We start from the raw sequence: 15022 nt of genomic DNA, 5'->3' as shown, positions 1-15022 counted from the left end.
TGTGCCCAATTACTGAGGTCCCCTCCGCACCCTAGCGATACGGGTGCCGCTTGCGGAACCCCTTTGACTGTTATTTCCTGGGGGCCTGACCAGGTCTTTACAGCTAAGCAACAGGGCCCAGGCATTTCCCGGCCAGAGTCCCCCCATGTGCTCCTTCCTGCATGAGGCCCCCGTTAATGTCCCTGCACAGGCCAGAGCCTCCCGGGCCCTCCTCCCCAGGGCGTCCCCAGCACGGCATGGAGCCGGCCGACGTCACCGTCACCGTGCAGCGCTCACCCTCCTGGGTGAGGAGGCTCTCATGCGTCAGCGTCAAGGCCTCCTGGTCCACGTGGACTTGGACGACTGTCTCCTCATCCTCATTGGGCGAAAGCAGCCAGAAGGCCTGGTCGACGAGCAGGTTTTCCAGGCAGTGATGAGTGAAGCCTGGGGACCAGACAGGCCAGGTCACCAGCAGGCTCCAAAAGGAGGCAGGGAAGCCTTGCGGCCCTGGCGCTGGGGGAGCCCTGCCCTATCTTGGGGACTCGCGGGACCGTCTGAAACCCAGAGAGGCGCCAGGTCTGACCATCTGGGCTGTGAGTGGACTGGCGGTGACCATGGGAGACGCCCTGGACTTCCCTGTGTCCTGGTGAGTTTGGGCAAGGACAAGCCACTTGTCTGACCCTCAGTCTCCACATCCGTGAGATGGGATGAGAATGTTCAAGGGGAGCGTGTGTGCTGGGGGGTTGGCACAGGCCCTGTGCCAGGTGCCCAAGACACTGTCGCTCTTATTTTCCATGCTCTCAGCCCTTGGACCGAGGTGGTGGAGCACCGTTCCCCAGAGGATGCAGCCGGACCCCACATGTGCCTCCTAACAGATTGGGGTGCTTTAGAAAGAGAGCTCTTGGGCTGGGCTGCAGACAGCCTGGTGTGAACTCAGCCTCCCTCGAGGTCTGGCCTCGCAAAGCTTCTCCCACGGCGCAGGGCAGGAAGGAACATGGAAGGCAGCCCGTGTCTGGGGACAGACCCTGCGCCTCTGCACCCATCCCGTCCATCCTTTCTCCCTGAGAGCGGGTGAGCGCTAACTCCCAAGTCCCACCACACTGGCGGTTGTGAACCAGCCTATTCTGAAGCCCAATTTATGACATTAAATGCTCAGTGTGTGACAAGTGTCCTCTGGGGGGAGTCCCCACAACCAGTTCTGGGAGGGCCACCACTTTACCAAGAGCGTGGTAGGTGGAGAACTTCCAGATTTCCTCGAAAGTCTTAAAGGTCACCACGATCCGATCCTGGTCACTGTGGATAGACAGCAGCCTGGCCGATAACTCCTATGGGGAAGAAGCGGTCCCGGGGGAGGCGGGGGGCTTTCGGCATCTGGCCACCGGGACAGAGCCGTTCAGCACAAACACTTCGCAGAAGTGACCCAGGCAGGGGTGGAGGCTCAGAGCTGGGTCCTTTACAGCCCAAGGCGGGGGCTCTCAAGCCAGCCGTGGCTCCTCGTGCCTGGGCCAAGCCCTGCTCCTTCCCAGAGCCCCTGTGCGCCCCAGGCTCAGCCTCCACCCTCTGCAAACCAGGTCCTCCCTGTAGGCCGTGCACTCGGCCCTGTGCACCCCAACCAAGCCCCTCGGGCAGCACGACGCAGGCATCCGCCCTAAGTCTGGTACCCCCTCTCCCCTGACTCCCATCCATGAACACTCTTGGTGGTGGTCAGGCTTGGACATAACACCAGCACTTCCGAGGTACCATGTATGTGTGCTGTGGATGGGTGCTTCTCTGGGCTCCAGTTAAGAGCCTGAGAATGGGGGCACCTGCGTGGCTCACTGGTTGAGCATCTGCCTTTGGCTCAGGGCATGATCCCAGGGTCCTGGGATTGAGTCCTGCATCAGGGAGCCTGCATCTCCCTCTGCCTGTGTCTCTGCCTCTCTCTGTGTGTTGCTCATGAATAAATAAATAAAATCTTTTTAATAAAAGAAAAAGAAGAAGAGCCTGAGAACGGAGGCTGCGTGTCTTATTCGAGGCCTGCCCCTCAGCACATGGCACAGCTGGGATTCTGCCCCTTGCTTGCATCACCCAGGGCTGGTACTCCCATGCTGTTTGCTGGACCTGCACCTCAGCTCCGTAGGGTAACAAGTTTAAGCATCCCTGACTGGTGCCTCAGAAGCTGGGTTCTGGCCAAGGTCAGGCTAGGCTGGCTGCAAGGTCACATGGTGACTGCCCAGCCCTAAGCCCAGGACATGGTGACTGCCCAGCCCTAAGCTCCACCACAGGGACATCGCCCGGCCCGGCCCCCTCCTTGGCCACCATCCTGCCAGAGCGTCCACTGTGCAGAGGTCTACAGGGGTCTGGCTCCATCAAAAGCTAAGAATAAGATCCACACACACCGTCCTTTTCACTCCCCATGACAGAGACTTTAAGAATCTCTGGCAGGGTGGGGGGCATGCTGACCGGAATGGGACACTGGGTGTACAGTGGGCCACGTGTGGTGGGAACTGCAGGGTGTGATTGGTGGCCCAGTCATCCAGGAGAACCGACAGGGACAAGGTACAGTGCCACTATGAGGTGTGTTCCAGGGACGTCCTCCCCTCCTGTGGCCTTGACTCCTTAGGGACTCCAAGGTCTGGACATCAAGCATTCTCCTCCTAGATCCACCCCTATCCTCTGTCCCTGCTCTTGGGCTTGGAACCCTTGTACCTGCCCATGGCCCCCAGAGAAGCCAGGCTGGCCCCCAGGACATGGGCCACCTCCCAGGGGCCCCTAGCATATGGGCCACCTCTCCAGGCCCCCAGAGAAGCCAGGCTCACCCCCAGTGCATGGGCCACCTCTCGGCTGTCATTTTCCAGCAGACGGAGCCGGCGCCTCACGGTCTGCTGCAAGCTGGGGTCCGGCAGCCCAGTCTTCCTCCGCACGGCCAGTAGCTGCAAGGTCAGGTCTGGAAGGGGCAGCACAGAGTAAACAATTGGCAAGGTGACCAGCATCACCCTGACCTCCAGTCCCGACCTCTCCTATCACCTGAGCACCAGACAGGGGCATTCAAGCTACAGCAGACACCCACAGGCATCCCAGGACTCACCACCCTGTCCCCCAAACTAACCCCTCTTCCTTTCTCCCATTTTCCAAAGAGCTCCCAGGCCCCACCCTGCTCAGACCAAGAACACCTCCCTGTACCACACAGCACACAGGTCCACCAGGGAACTGCCAAACTGAGCCAAACCCACCACAGTCCCCCTCCCTGTGCCCCGGGCCTATAGGTCTGCCCTGGACCCTGCTCTCCCTCCAGTCCCCAGGCCCACGGACAGCCAGAGGGTCCCCTTATGATGAGCTCTGGCTTGCCGCACACCCCAGGGCTCAACCCTCTCAGTAAGTGCCATCCACTGTCCTGAACAGCCACCGCCTGCCACATGGAGCCCTTGAGCTCTCGAAATACAGCCAGTGTAACTGTGTGAACCAGATTTTTCATTTTATTAAAGATAAATTTAAACATGAATTTTGTGTCTCCTGTATTGGCTAGCATGGCTCCAGGGCTTTTTCTTCTTGGGTAGAGTAAGATGCAAACCCTTCCCACCTTCCCCCCAGCACAGCCTCGAGCCTCTGGCCCTGGTTCTCCCACCACCTCTTCTCTGGCCTGTGGCCTCCCTGCTGCCCTAGGACATCAAAGCATCCCCCCCTACCCTGCCCCAGGGCCTTTGCACTCACTACACCTTCCACCTGGAGCAATTGCTCCCAGACCAAATACTGGCCTGCCTGACAGGCGGCCCTACAGTTCAGATCCCAGCTGAACCGTCTCTCTGCCCACCCCCACCCCTACCCAGCTAAGAGACCTCCCAACGGTGCTACTGAGATCCCCAGAGCATGTGCTGCTCCCCAGGGGTGGAGGGGAAATGAGAGAAGGAGGGATGAAGAAGGAGGAGAAGAGAAAGAGGGAGGGGAGAGGAGGGCAACATGGAGACTTCTGGAATCAGGACTCAGTCTCTCCCCCCCCCCCCACCCGCCTGCCTAATGGGAACATGCCCAACATTTCACAACTGGTTCTGGGATGGGACGCCTCCGACTCCCGTTAGAGGGCGGGTGGCATTGTCAGACTCAAAATAATCTGCCGCTTGCTCAACACTCCCTGGCCATCGTGAGTGACCACAGCAGCGCCGGCCACCCGGAAGGCAAGTCGGGGGACGGGCGGGTGTCGAGGCAAAGGGGAACTGCCAGCAATGCTGGGGATTTTGTGTCACCATAGCCGGGAGCTTGGAGTGGGGTCTCAGGGGTAAGGGGCTCCTTCTCACCTCATCTCCCTCCACTGCCCAGTTCTTCCTCCCCTCGTCTGTGCCCTGCAGAAATCCCACCAGTCCTTGGAGCCCCCACCCCAGAAGCCAGGCCCTGCCCCTCCCTCTGTGTCCCCCACTGCACATCCCACCTGTGGCCCCTCCCAGAGTCTCACTGCCCCCACGCCTGGGCCAGCCTCCTGGCCCGGCCACTCCTGCCCTCAGGCCCTGCGTGGAAATGCAGCATCCTGGGCCCTCCCCTGGCGGGGCCGAAGCAGAACCTGGGCGCAGGACCGGGCCATCCGCACCTACCAGCCTCCCCATCCCCACAGCCATCTGGGAGGGGAGTCTGGGGACGAGACTTTCCTGAACCCGCAGGCCATGGCACAGTTGGGGCTGGAGGGAAGAGGGGATGCCCAGGGATCCCACATTGACGGTCCTACCCAGACTACCTACCCAGACGGTCCTACCCCTCCTGCTGCATGATGTGGGGCCCAAGGATGTCTACCTGTGGGGTATGTGCCCATCTGGCCAGGAGGGGTCCCAGCAGCAGGCCCAGAGCCGCCAGCAGGAGGAGTGGCATCTGTAACAGAGAAAGGTTGTGGGATCAAGGTCAAAACAGGTGACGCGTAGCTATGCCAGCACAAAGCCCCCAATATTTCTGGAAGAGATGTATCCATGCCCCTGCAAACCACTGACCCCTGGTGTCCCCTTTGTCCAGGTCACAAAAGCCCGAGGAGGATGGAGGGGTAGGAGGTTCTCCATGTCCTAGAACAGGTAACCGCAGGCTTGTGGCCTCTGACAATGACACGAGTGTATTGTCCAGCTGTGCTGGAGTCTGGAAAGGTCTTACTGGCAAAAAGGTGTCTGCAGAGCCAGTTCTTCCTGGAGGCTCCATAGGGGGAGCCTGTCTCCAGCTCCTAGGGGCGCCCACCCGTGCCCTCAGACAGTGGCTTGTCCTCGATCTTTGGAGCCAGAAGATTCTGACCCAGGCTTCTCTTTCCCTCTCTGGATTCCTAACTCCATCTGCAAAATCACCTCTGCTATATGATCTGGGGCCCAGGATGTGCACTTGTCTGGGGGCCACGGCTCTACTGACCACAGAGGGCAGGTGGCAGCCCAGGAGGAACCCCAGGTCTGGGACAGCCAGGGCTGATCCTGGTCTGTCTGCACCATCACTCCCCGAGGGTGACATATGCCCTCTCGGCCTCGTGAGGAGGGTTGGGTGTGGCTCACAGCCTGGCAGGACTGACGAGACACCCCAAAGTGCAGGCCAGCAGAGGGGGTGCCCAGCGGGCTCTGGAACTGAGTGATGCCAGGACCCCTCCCTGTGGTGAGTCCACACCAGCAGGGTCACCCTGGCCCTTCCCAGCTCCTCACGGCCAGGGGAACCGAGGAAACAGGTGTAAAGATGCCTCAGGCTGCCGCCATGTACCTCGTGAGGCTTTATTTGTGTTCTCCCCACACATCCATCATTCACTGGCCATTCAGATCTCTACTGAGCATCTCTGAGCTCCAGCCCGGGCCCTGGGCACGTGACCCGGAGGAGGGTGGGCAGGTGAGGCAGGGAACCCTGGGGGGACGCAGGAGAAACGGACTGTCCTCAGCTCAGGGAGGGTCCTCCCCCTGCAGCTTGTCCCCAGGGCCCAGGATGTAGAAACAGGGGTCCTGGAGATCACACAGGCGCTTCCCAGGTATCCAAGCAGGAAACAGGCCCAAGTCCAGCTGGGCAGTGACAGTCAGGATGCTCCCGGGTCCCCCTGCACAGTCAGGATCCCCCCTGGTCCCCCTGCACAGTCAGGATGCTCCCGGGTCCCCCTGCACAGTCAGGATGCTCCTGGGTCCCCCTGCACAGTCAGGATGCCCCCAGGTCCCCCTGCACAGTCAGGATGCTCCCGGGTCCCCCTGCACAGTCAGGATCCCCCCAGGTCCCTTGCACAGTCAGGATGCTCCCGGGTCCCCCTGCACAGTCAGGATCCTCCCAGGTCCCCCAGGAAAGTCAGGATGCCCCCGGGTCCCCCTGCACAGTCAGGATCCTCCCGGGTCCCCCTGCACAGTCAGGATGCCCCCAGGTCCCCCTGCACAGTCAGGATGCTCCCGGGTCCCCCTGCACAGTCAGGATCCCCCCAGGTCCCTTGCACAGTCAGGATGCTCCCGGGTCCCCCTGCACAGTCAGGATCCTCCCAGGTCCCCCAGGAAAGTCAGGATGCCCCCGGGTCCCCCTGCACAGTCAGGATCCTCCCGGGTCCCCCTGCACAGTCAGGATGCTCCCGGGTCCCCCTGCACAGTCAGGATGCTCCCGGGTCCCCCTGCACAGTCAGGATGCCCCCAGGTCCCCCTGCACAGTCGGGATCCTCCCGGGTCCCCCTGCACAGTCAGGATGCCCCCGGGTCCCCCTGCACAGTCAGGATGCTCCCGGGTCCCCCTGCACAGTCAGGATGCTCCCAGGTCCCCCAGGAAAGTCAGGATGCTCCCGGGTCCCCCTGCAGTCAGGATCCCCCCAGGTCCCTTGCACAGTCAGGATGCTCCCGGGTCCCCCTGCACAGTCAGGATCCTCCCAGGTCCCCCAGGAAAGTCAGGATGCTCCCGGGTCCCCCTGCAGTCAGGATCCCCCCAGGTCCCTTGCACAGTCAGGATGCCCCCGGGTCCCCCTGCACAGTCAGGATGCTCCCAGGTCCCCCTGCACAGTCAGGATCTCCCCGGGTCCCCCTGCACAGTCAGGATGCCCCCGGGGTCCCCCAGGACAGTCCGGATGATCCCATCCCTGGCAGTTCCCTGCTTCCTTTCCTCGCTTGGCCTCAGGTGCCCACGTCTCTGGCACATCTTCTCCCCCAGGGGGAGGCCCCGGCTTGGTCCTGGGTGGCCCCGGATCCCCTCTTGGACAACCTTCGTTTGCCCCCTAGAGGAATGAGGGCTGCCCCGTTCTGAGCAGTCCCAGGGGCTTCAGTCCTAAGGACACAGCAGGACCAGGAGCGCCAAGGTTACTCCAGAGCCGTAAGTTCCCCGGGGGCAGCTGTTCCAGAGCTTCCCGGCCCTCCCCTCAGCACACCAGGGTTGTTATCAGACACACACGGCCATCTGGAGAAACACCAGCGGGGCCCTCGTGTGTCACAATGTCTCACTGGGCACAGGGCGGTCTCCACACGCACCCTGACCGTGTGGACGCCGCTCCAATCCCGGGCGGCTGGCCAGTGGGGTGGACGGCGCGCTGTACTCACCGCCTCCGCCCAGAACCTCGGCCTCCTCGGGCCCTGCTCGCGCCCAGATGACCGAGGAGCTTACGGCCGCTCTCTGGACCTTGTGGCCGCCACCACCGCCTCCCGAGGGCGCTGTGGGCCCCCTCCCCCTGGTGGCCGGCTCCTCCCAGGCCGCCTCCGCTGGGCCCTCCATGTCCGCTGCAGCCTCAGGGCCGGGGGCTCCGCATGCCAGCTGGCCACTGTGGGCAGAGGAGGGGGCTGGTCAGCAGCGAGGCCTCCCCAGGGACACAGGCGCCCGTGGGTGCCGCGCGGGGTGGGGTCAGGAGGGGAGATCGCCTCCCCTTCGCCTGGTGGGCCTCTGCACATCCTTCCAGAGCTCTGCTCCTGAGTCGGGGGGCCTCTGCTTCTCCACTACGACAAACCCCTGCCGCAGGCTCTTTCTGAGACCTGGGCCCCTCTCACCAGCTGGGCTGGAAGTCTCTGCGGGCAGGTGGGGGTCCCACTCCAGCTCATCAGTAGACCTCTAGGAAGTAGCTCAGAGCCCGACAGGTCATGGCTGCTCAAACATTCCTGCAAGCGCCAGACGGACGTGGGGCACAGAGAAGTCCTCTTGGGACACACTGGCACCTTGGACGTGAGCAAGACCCCACACATCCTGTCCAGTGGGGCCGGAGCAGACTCCCACAGAGACACCATCGAGTTCCATTTCCCACAACCAGCAGCGCTGTGATTCTGGCCTCGGGTTCCCAAGGGACCCTGTGGCTCCTTACAACACCACAGCCCCACCCCGCCCCAGGCTCCGGGGATTCTGCCTCCGACACTGGAAGAGGCCTGGGCTCTAGCAGGGGCCCCGGAACACCGTCCCATCCCAGGGGCCAGGAAGTGAGCCAGCTTCCAGGCTGCTTGTGGAGGGAAGGAAGCAGGTGGCAGATGGCAGGGAAGGAGGAAGTGGCCGAGGCAGAACGAGGACAGAATGGGCGACTGCTCCCCCCCCAGGAGCAGTCATTAAGCCTCCCTCCTTACTGGGGTCAGAGATGAGAGATGGATCAGAGATGTCCAGAGATGAACACACCCTGCTCCTGGGTTTGGGGCTTTGTCACCAGTGAGGACACAGAAGAACACAGAGTCCCCTCTCAGATGGAACACCTGGGGTGGCAGGGGTGCTGAGTGGTCAGGGCTGGGGCTGGGGAAGACCCCCAGCTGGGCCCCAGGGACGGGAAAAGCCAGCTCTTTGCTCAGCTTCCGCCTCGGGGACAGTGGAGACGAGGAATGGTCCTGCCAGCTCATGCGCAAGGTCGGCAAGAGCACAAGCAAGAGAACCCCTCATTTCGGGACCCCCTGACCCTTGATGATGACCTATGAGATTTCACCCCAAACCTAGGACTGGCCAGCGGGAGCTCCGTCTGCATGCAGGGACAGGAAAGCACCATCTCACCCCTTCCCTGGAGGATGTTGGGGAGCAAGTCCCCAGCAGCGGGCAGAGTACGGGGGTGGCCATGCAGAACTGAGCCTGGATGGCAACCACCGGCCCTGGTCCTGTCCCGCAGCTGCACCCTGATGCCCTTGGCAGAGACAGGAAGCACCTGGGCAGCCTTAGAGATGCTGGGGTGCAGGACACAGGACATGGGGCACAGGTCGTGATAGATGAGGTGAGGGCTCCCAAAGCATCGAGCATCCCATGAAAGCAGAGGAGCCCCCAAAGCCTGTGAGGCCCAGAGTGGGGGGTTTGGTTCTGTACCCTGGGAAGTCCCCTTCAGTCCTAGAAGACAAAAGAGGGGAGCTGGACCCATGCTGGGCCTTGGGTTTATTTCCCTTCCTCATGTTGTCACCAAAACCAAGAGGCCGCTGGATCTTTATCAGACACAACATGGAATATACAGGACCCTTCCCTTCAAGGCCTGTTCCCACCTCCCTCCAGACCCCCTGAACCCAAGGATTGGGCCTGGACCCAGGTTCCCAGGGAGCCTTGGACACGAGTGTTTGTCACCACCTGCATGTGCCAGGGCTAGTTAGTTCAGGGGTAATTCCCAACACTGGGGGGTGGAGGGAGGGAAGGGGGTTGGGGAGTCAGCGAGGCCCCCGGGGGAGGTGGGGACCATGTACAGAGGGGCTGACAGGTGGGCCCAACAGCACGGTGGGGCAGAGCCCAGAGACAGCCATACGCCCAAGGTCACTTCTTGGCCACAACCGTCCAAAGGGCTCAGGACTGACCAGGCAAAGCACGGAAGGCCCGAGTCACCACATAGCTGGGCAGCCGCAGAGCAATGACGGAGTCCCAGACCCCCGGGTTCCCAGGGAAGTGGGCCAATCCCTCTGGCCATCTGCTCCTCCCAAGCTGGACAGGACTCACGGGGTCAGTGGCAAGGCCTCCTGCCCGCCTTCTTTCCTGGCCCTTGGCGATTTGAGGCCAGGGCTCCCGTGGGAGCTACTGCCCATCACCCAACACACCCAGTTCAGCCACATGTGACCTGTCCCCAAAGCCTCCATGCACTGGACACCAGCAGGACCCAGGGACACTGCTCAGCCAGTGGCACAGGCAGCTGGCTCCCCTCCCAGGTTCCCTGGATGGTCACGTGGGGGAGTCTCAGCCCACAGGGGGGCTTCACAAGGCCTGCTGCCCCTTCCTTGGACCCTCCCCTAAAAGGTCTAGAGTGATCTCCACTGGGGATTGGCAAGGGCTGCTTTTCAGCCCATTATAAGCCAGGATTGCTCCCATAATCCAAAAGAAAAAGATAAAAAAAAAAAAAAGAAAAAAGAAAAAAGTAAAGAAAGAAAGAAAGGTAGTAATGGCCATGGAGGCTGCAGAAGCAAGTCACCGTGTTTCTGGCAGGAATTACTCTGGTGCCCCTCCTGTGGCCTTGGTCCCAAACAGCCCATCTGCTCCAGCACCAGAACCAACAAGCCCCCAACAGCCTGAGGCCGGCAAGGTTTGCAGGAGCGAAGCTTCCAGGGGCCCCTACCCCCACCCCCAATGGGGACCTGACTCCAAGGAGCACCCAGGGGATGACACATACAGCTAGGCTATCTCCATCCTTGTAAAGCATGAAGACCCCTCTCTGTCCTTCCGGATCCAGCTCCATGTACTGGCTGTGGTCCCCAGGCCCCAGCCAAGCCCAAGCCTGGGCTGTTTCTTTCCCTCCTCCTGGCTTCACCTGCTGGCTTGCAGCTCCCACACCCCAGCTGACCATGGGGGTGCTGGGACCAGGATGCCTGAGGTCTGCAAGGCCAGCCTGCCGTCCCTCCCCTCTGACCTGCTGAAGCCCATGTTGGGGTCCAAGCCTCCCACACCCCTGCCCGGCCACATTACCCTTCAGGAGGCACATCCTAGCCCCCACCCTGGGCTCAGCAGGGGACCCTGCGGCCGGGCATCTCGCAGGACTGTGCCGGGTCCCGTGGCAGCCTCCTATCCTGTTCGCCTCGGCCCCGGGGTCAGGACCGGCCCTTCCGTGTGTGTGTCTGGGGGCACCAGGGGCCTGCTCCCGGCTGCCTCAGGGACAGCTTCCAGAGCAAAGGGAAGGCTTCCTGGGCTCAGAGACCCTCCCACCTGCCCCGTGACGGATGTGCCTGGGCAGGCGGGGCCATGGGTGATAGTCGTCAGTGCGGGGGCGGGGGGGGGGGGGGGGGTTCCTAGTCACAGCTGGAGATGAGGAAGTGGGCCCAATCTGTGCAGGAAGGTTCCCTCCCCGCTTCCTATAATGGCCTCGCTCCTCCTCACAGGCCGGGGCTCTCCAGTGGATGCAGCTCCCAGACCACAGCCCTGGCAGCTGACCTGGGCTCCTGGGGGGCCGCTCTCTGGTCACCATCACAGGGAGACCCTCCCTTCTGGCCTTCACCCTCTTTGCTCAGTCTGTCTGGGACAAAAACCCCGGGGGGTGGGTGCCTGGTGGGTCAGCAGCAGGCCGCAGGCCCTGGCCAGCACCCGGCCCAGGGGAGGAGACACGGGGTCGGTGGGCTGGGAGAGCTCTCCACGCCTCACTCTGCCCACCCAGACGGGGAGAGCCGATGCACCTGCCTCACAAGGAACACTCCAGGGTTACAGCTGGTGTTGAATAAAAGTGGGTTCCACAGAGGGAGAGGTGGTACCTTTTCAGTCCTGATTGGGTTGGGGGGTCTGATGGAAGCACTCATGGGGCTCGTCTAGAACCAGTACCTTTTGGTTGCACATAGACCCTGTCCACACCACCAAGAAGCACCTCTTGAGTTGTCTGGTCACCCCTGGACTGGGGTGGTGTCCCCCAAGATCCATCCCCACCCAGCGCCTCAGCAGGTGGCCTTACTTGGGAAGAGGGTCTTTGCAGATCTGACTTGTTAGGATGAGGTCATGCTGCAGGGGGCGGGGGGGCCTAACCCAGGGATGGTGTCTTATAAAAGGAGGGATGTGGATGGGCATGGGGCAGAGGCCATGTGACCACAAAGGCCAGAGGGAGGGACGTGGCTAGGAGCCCCGGGAGCTGGAGGAGGCGGGAAGCAGGAGGTGAGAGGGACCCTCCCCTGGTGCCTCCTGAGAACCCTGTGATTTCGGACTTGTGGCCTCCAGATGGTGAGAGTAGGTTCCCGCTGTTGGGAGCCCCCCAGGGACAGATGTTGTGTCACGGCCTCCCCGGGGACACTGGTTCTCCTGTAATACGCATGCCTTCTCGCTTTCTCTGCCGGGAGGTAGGGTCGACCTCACCTGCATCAGACATTTTGTGAGAATCAAGTGCACAATGCCCCCGATAGGATGTGTCATCGTCACCAACTGCAGTGTGACCGTCCCTGAGCACCCACCACCCTGAGGTGCTGACCACACACACCCATCTAATCTCCCTGATGACCTGGGGGAGGGGACGCCACGGTGCCCATTTCACAGGCTCAGCCAGCTGCTGCAGGGACTCAGCTGGCCAGGGGGCACTGACGGGATTCGAACTCAGAGGGGCCGAGTCCAGCACTGGAGCGCCTGCCCTTAACCTGCACGCACTCCATCTCAGCCCCCACCCTGCCTCCCCCTGGGTGGGAGGCCACAGCTCCCAGCACCAGCCAGCTCCACTAACTGCCAAGGTTGCTTTGTGAGGGACAGAGCTGGGGGTCTGGTGCTCCTGGGGAGGTCATTGGAAGCCAGGAGGGGGTCTCAGTGGCTTGCTGGGAGCACCCACCTAGGGCAGGACCTGACATTAGAAGTCCTGGGTCTGTGTCCTCCCCTACAACTATCTGGTTGGTGCCTCTGGTCAGGGCACTCATCTCTATCCAGATGATGTTAAAGAGGTCCAGAGATGGTGACCTCAGAGTGACCAGGCACAGCTGCAAAGCCACCCTGGGCTGTCTTGTGGTGTCTGCCCAATGTGGCACCTGCCTAGGGCAGGGGCCCACCGGAGACCCCGACACCCGGACTCCGTCCTGCTGGCTGGGCTCTGCGCCTTGCCCAGACCCTGGCACACGCTTGCTGGGTGCCCACATGAAGGGAGGGTCCAGCGAGATCACAGCAGCGAGGCGCTTCATTGGCTGCCCCCGGCGCTCAGGACTCCTGGCTGCGGTCTCCTAACCGGCCCACAGCCTTCCAGACTCCCCAGACTGCAGCTCTCTGCTCCCCACAGTCCCAAGATGCCAGAGGACTCTTCAAGAAAGTGAAAGTCCACAGACTATTTTCAGATTGCACCGTGGGTGGTGAGCCCCAGCTCCGGGGATGATACCCGCTCACCGGTCCTCGTCCCGCCCGTCCCGGTGTCCCCCGTACCTGCGTCCCAGCTCCTCAGAGGCAGCTCCCGGGCGGTGGTGGGCAGGCACCAGGTGGCGGCTCCCGGCTCCCTGCCAGCTGGCCCTGCGGGCCGTCTCAGCCAGCCAGGACAGGCAGCGGCCACCCACGGCCCGGCTGACTGCACGGCGGCCGCCACCACCCCCTGCTTCCTGCCACACTTCCTCCCTGCGCCGGGGCCGGTGGGAGAGGCAGGCCCAGGGCGCCTCACGTTGATTGTTAGCTCCTCCCTGGACCAGCTCCAGGCCCTGTCCTGCCTGCCGACTGCCCAGCACCCCCAGCTCTGAGATCGACACCAGGGAACACCCGGGCTCCCGCCTCGGCCCCCAGGATTAGGGAAGTGCACCAGCTGCCCACCCCACGGCTGTGCCAACCTCGGCTCTGCTCTGTTCCTCCTCTGCTTAGTGCACACACGCCCACATGGCACACATGACACACACACACAACATTCACACGTGACACACATACACATACGTGCATGCACATGAAGGTATGCACACACATGATACACACGTGCACTCACACGCAGACACATGTGCACCACTTCCCTCGGGGCCGGGTGCTGCCTTCTGCCTGCCCACTGGCCCACCAGGGACAGATGGAGGTTGGACCACAGGTACCCCACTTTGTTCTCTGACTTCCCACGCACGGGTTTTGGGACCCAGCAGGGCCCCAGGATCAAGGGCAGGACAGAGACCTTCTCTGTCTTGTGCACATAGCCAGGAAACACCTCTGACTCGGTGGTAGCGGTAACGGTGGCAACGTGACTGTTTTACGGACAGTGAAGCTGAGGTCAGAGAGGTCGTGGGATATGCCCAAGATCAGTGACAACCAGAGGAGCCCAGAACTGGGTTTGACAGACACTGAGGCCCCTAGGCCAGGATTTCTAAGGGTACCACCACTGACACTTGGGGTGATGGCTCTCTGTCACGGGGAGGGGTTGCTGTGCACACTTAGGATTACAGCTGCATCCCTGGCCTTGGCTCACTAGAGGCCAGTTACCCCCTCCACCCTGCAGACCCCAGCTGTGACAACCAGACACCTCCAGACATTAGTCACCTTGGGGCAACGTCCGGCAGAACCGCTGCTCCAGGCCAAGTTGCCTCCAGGTGACACAACTTTCTCTTACCAGCTCCTGGTGTCATGTGCTGCCACCCCAAAGTCACAAGTTCCCCTCCCTCCCCACGGGGCTGGAGCCTAGGCATGAGGGCCAGCACGAGGCCAGGGCACCTTGCTGGGCAGAGCAGGTCACTGAGGCCCAGAGCAGGCAAGCCATTTGCCTCGGGGGCCCTAGCAGTTCACCGAAAGAGCCAGGCCTGACACTCGGGCCCCCAGCACGCCCAGACCAGCCAGGTCCCACTGCATGGACACCACACAGAGGGAGCCAAGGGTCGGGGAGGACGTTTTCACAGGCAGAGTCACGGGGGCGAATCTGAAGCTACTGTGTGGGTCCCAGGGTACCGGGAGCCCTGAGAGCAAAGGGGCAGCCGATTCACAGGCCGCCCCTCCTTCCCACTGGGACATGTGGCCTCTCCAAGCCTGGCTGTCCCCTCAGTGTCTCTTGGAAGGACAGCTGTGATGGCCTCGGTACCCATGTCCTGGGACTGCTGTGACAAAGCTCCATGGACTGGGTACCATCAAGTGACGGAGGTCTATTCCCTCCGGGTCTGGAGGCCAGAAGGCTAAATCAATGTGGGCAGGGCCGCGCTCCCTCTGGAGGCTCCAGGAGGGTCTTTCCCGCCTCTTCCAGCCTCCAGGGTCCTGGGGCGCTCCTGGGCTCCCGGCCACATGCTCCTCCATCAGCACTCGGCCACCCTCTGTGTGGCTCCTCTTCTCTTCCGTAAAAGGACACTCCCATTGCATTTGGA

General features: G+C 62.1%; 1 protein-coding gene across 8 annotated transcripts in view; it reads right to left on the bottom strand.

Moving 5' to 3' along the window:
• The window catches only part of SH3TC1 (SH3 domain and tetratricopeptide repeats 1), a 48919-nt gene that overhangs the window by 21349 nt on the left and 12548 nt on the right, over positions 1–15022 (bottom strand). For 4 of the 8 annotated variants that reach the window (XM_077875382.1, XM_077875429.1, XM_077875363.1 and 1 more), the window contains exons 2-6: positions 7448–7665; positions 4738–4812; positions 2778–2905; positions 1199–1304; positions 277–423 (exon numbers count right to left, since the gene is read on the bottom strand). In XM_077875382.1, coding sequence (XP_077731508.1) covers positions 277–423; positions 1199–1304; positions 2778–2905; positions 4738–4812; positions 7448–7619 — 628 coding nt within the window. In that variant the 5' untranslated portion in view covers positions 7620–7665. Of the gene's footprint in view, positions 1–276; positions 424–1198; positions 1305–2777; positions 2906–4737; positions 4813–7447; positions 7666–13136; positions 13272–15022 lie in introns of those variants that run through there. The other 4 variants (XM_077875407.1, XM_077875402.1, XM_077875374.1 and 1 more) reach the window with 3 other exon arrangements.

The sequence above is a fragment of the Canis aureus genome, chromosome 2 (assembly GCF_053574225.1).
Source record: "Canis aureus isolate CA01 chromosome 2, VMU_Caureus_v.1.0, whole genome shotgun sequence".
Classification (NCBI taxonomy): Eukaryota; Metazoa; Chordata; class Mammalia; order Carnivora; family Canidae; genus Canis; species Canis aureus.
This window is presented reverse-complemented; position numbering and strand designations above follow the sequence as displayed.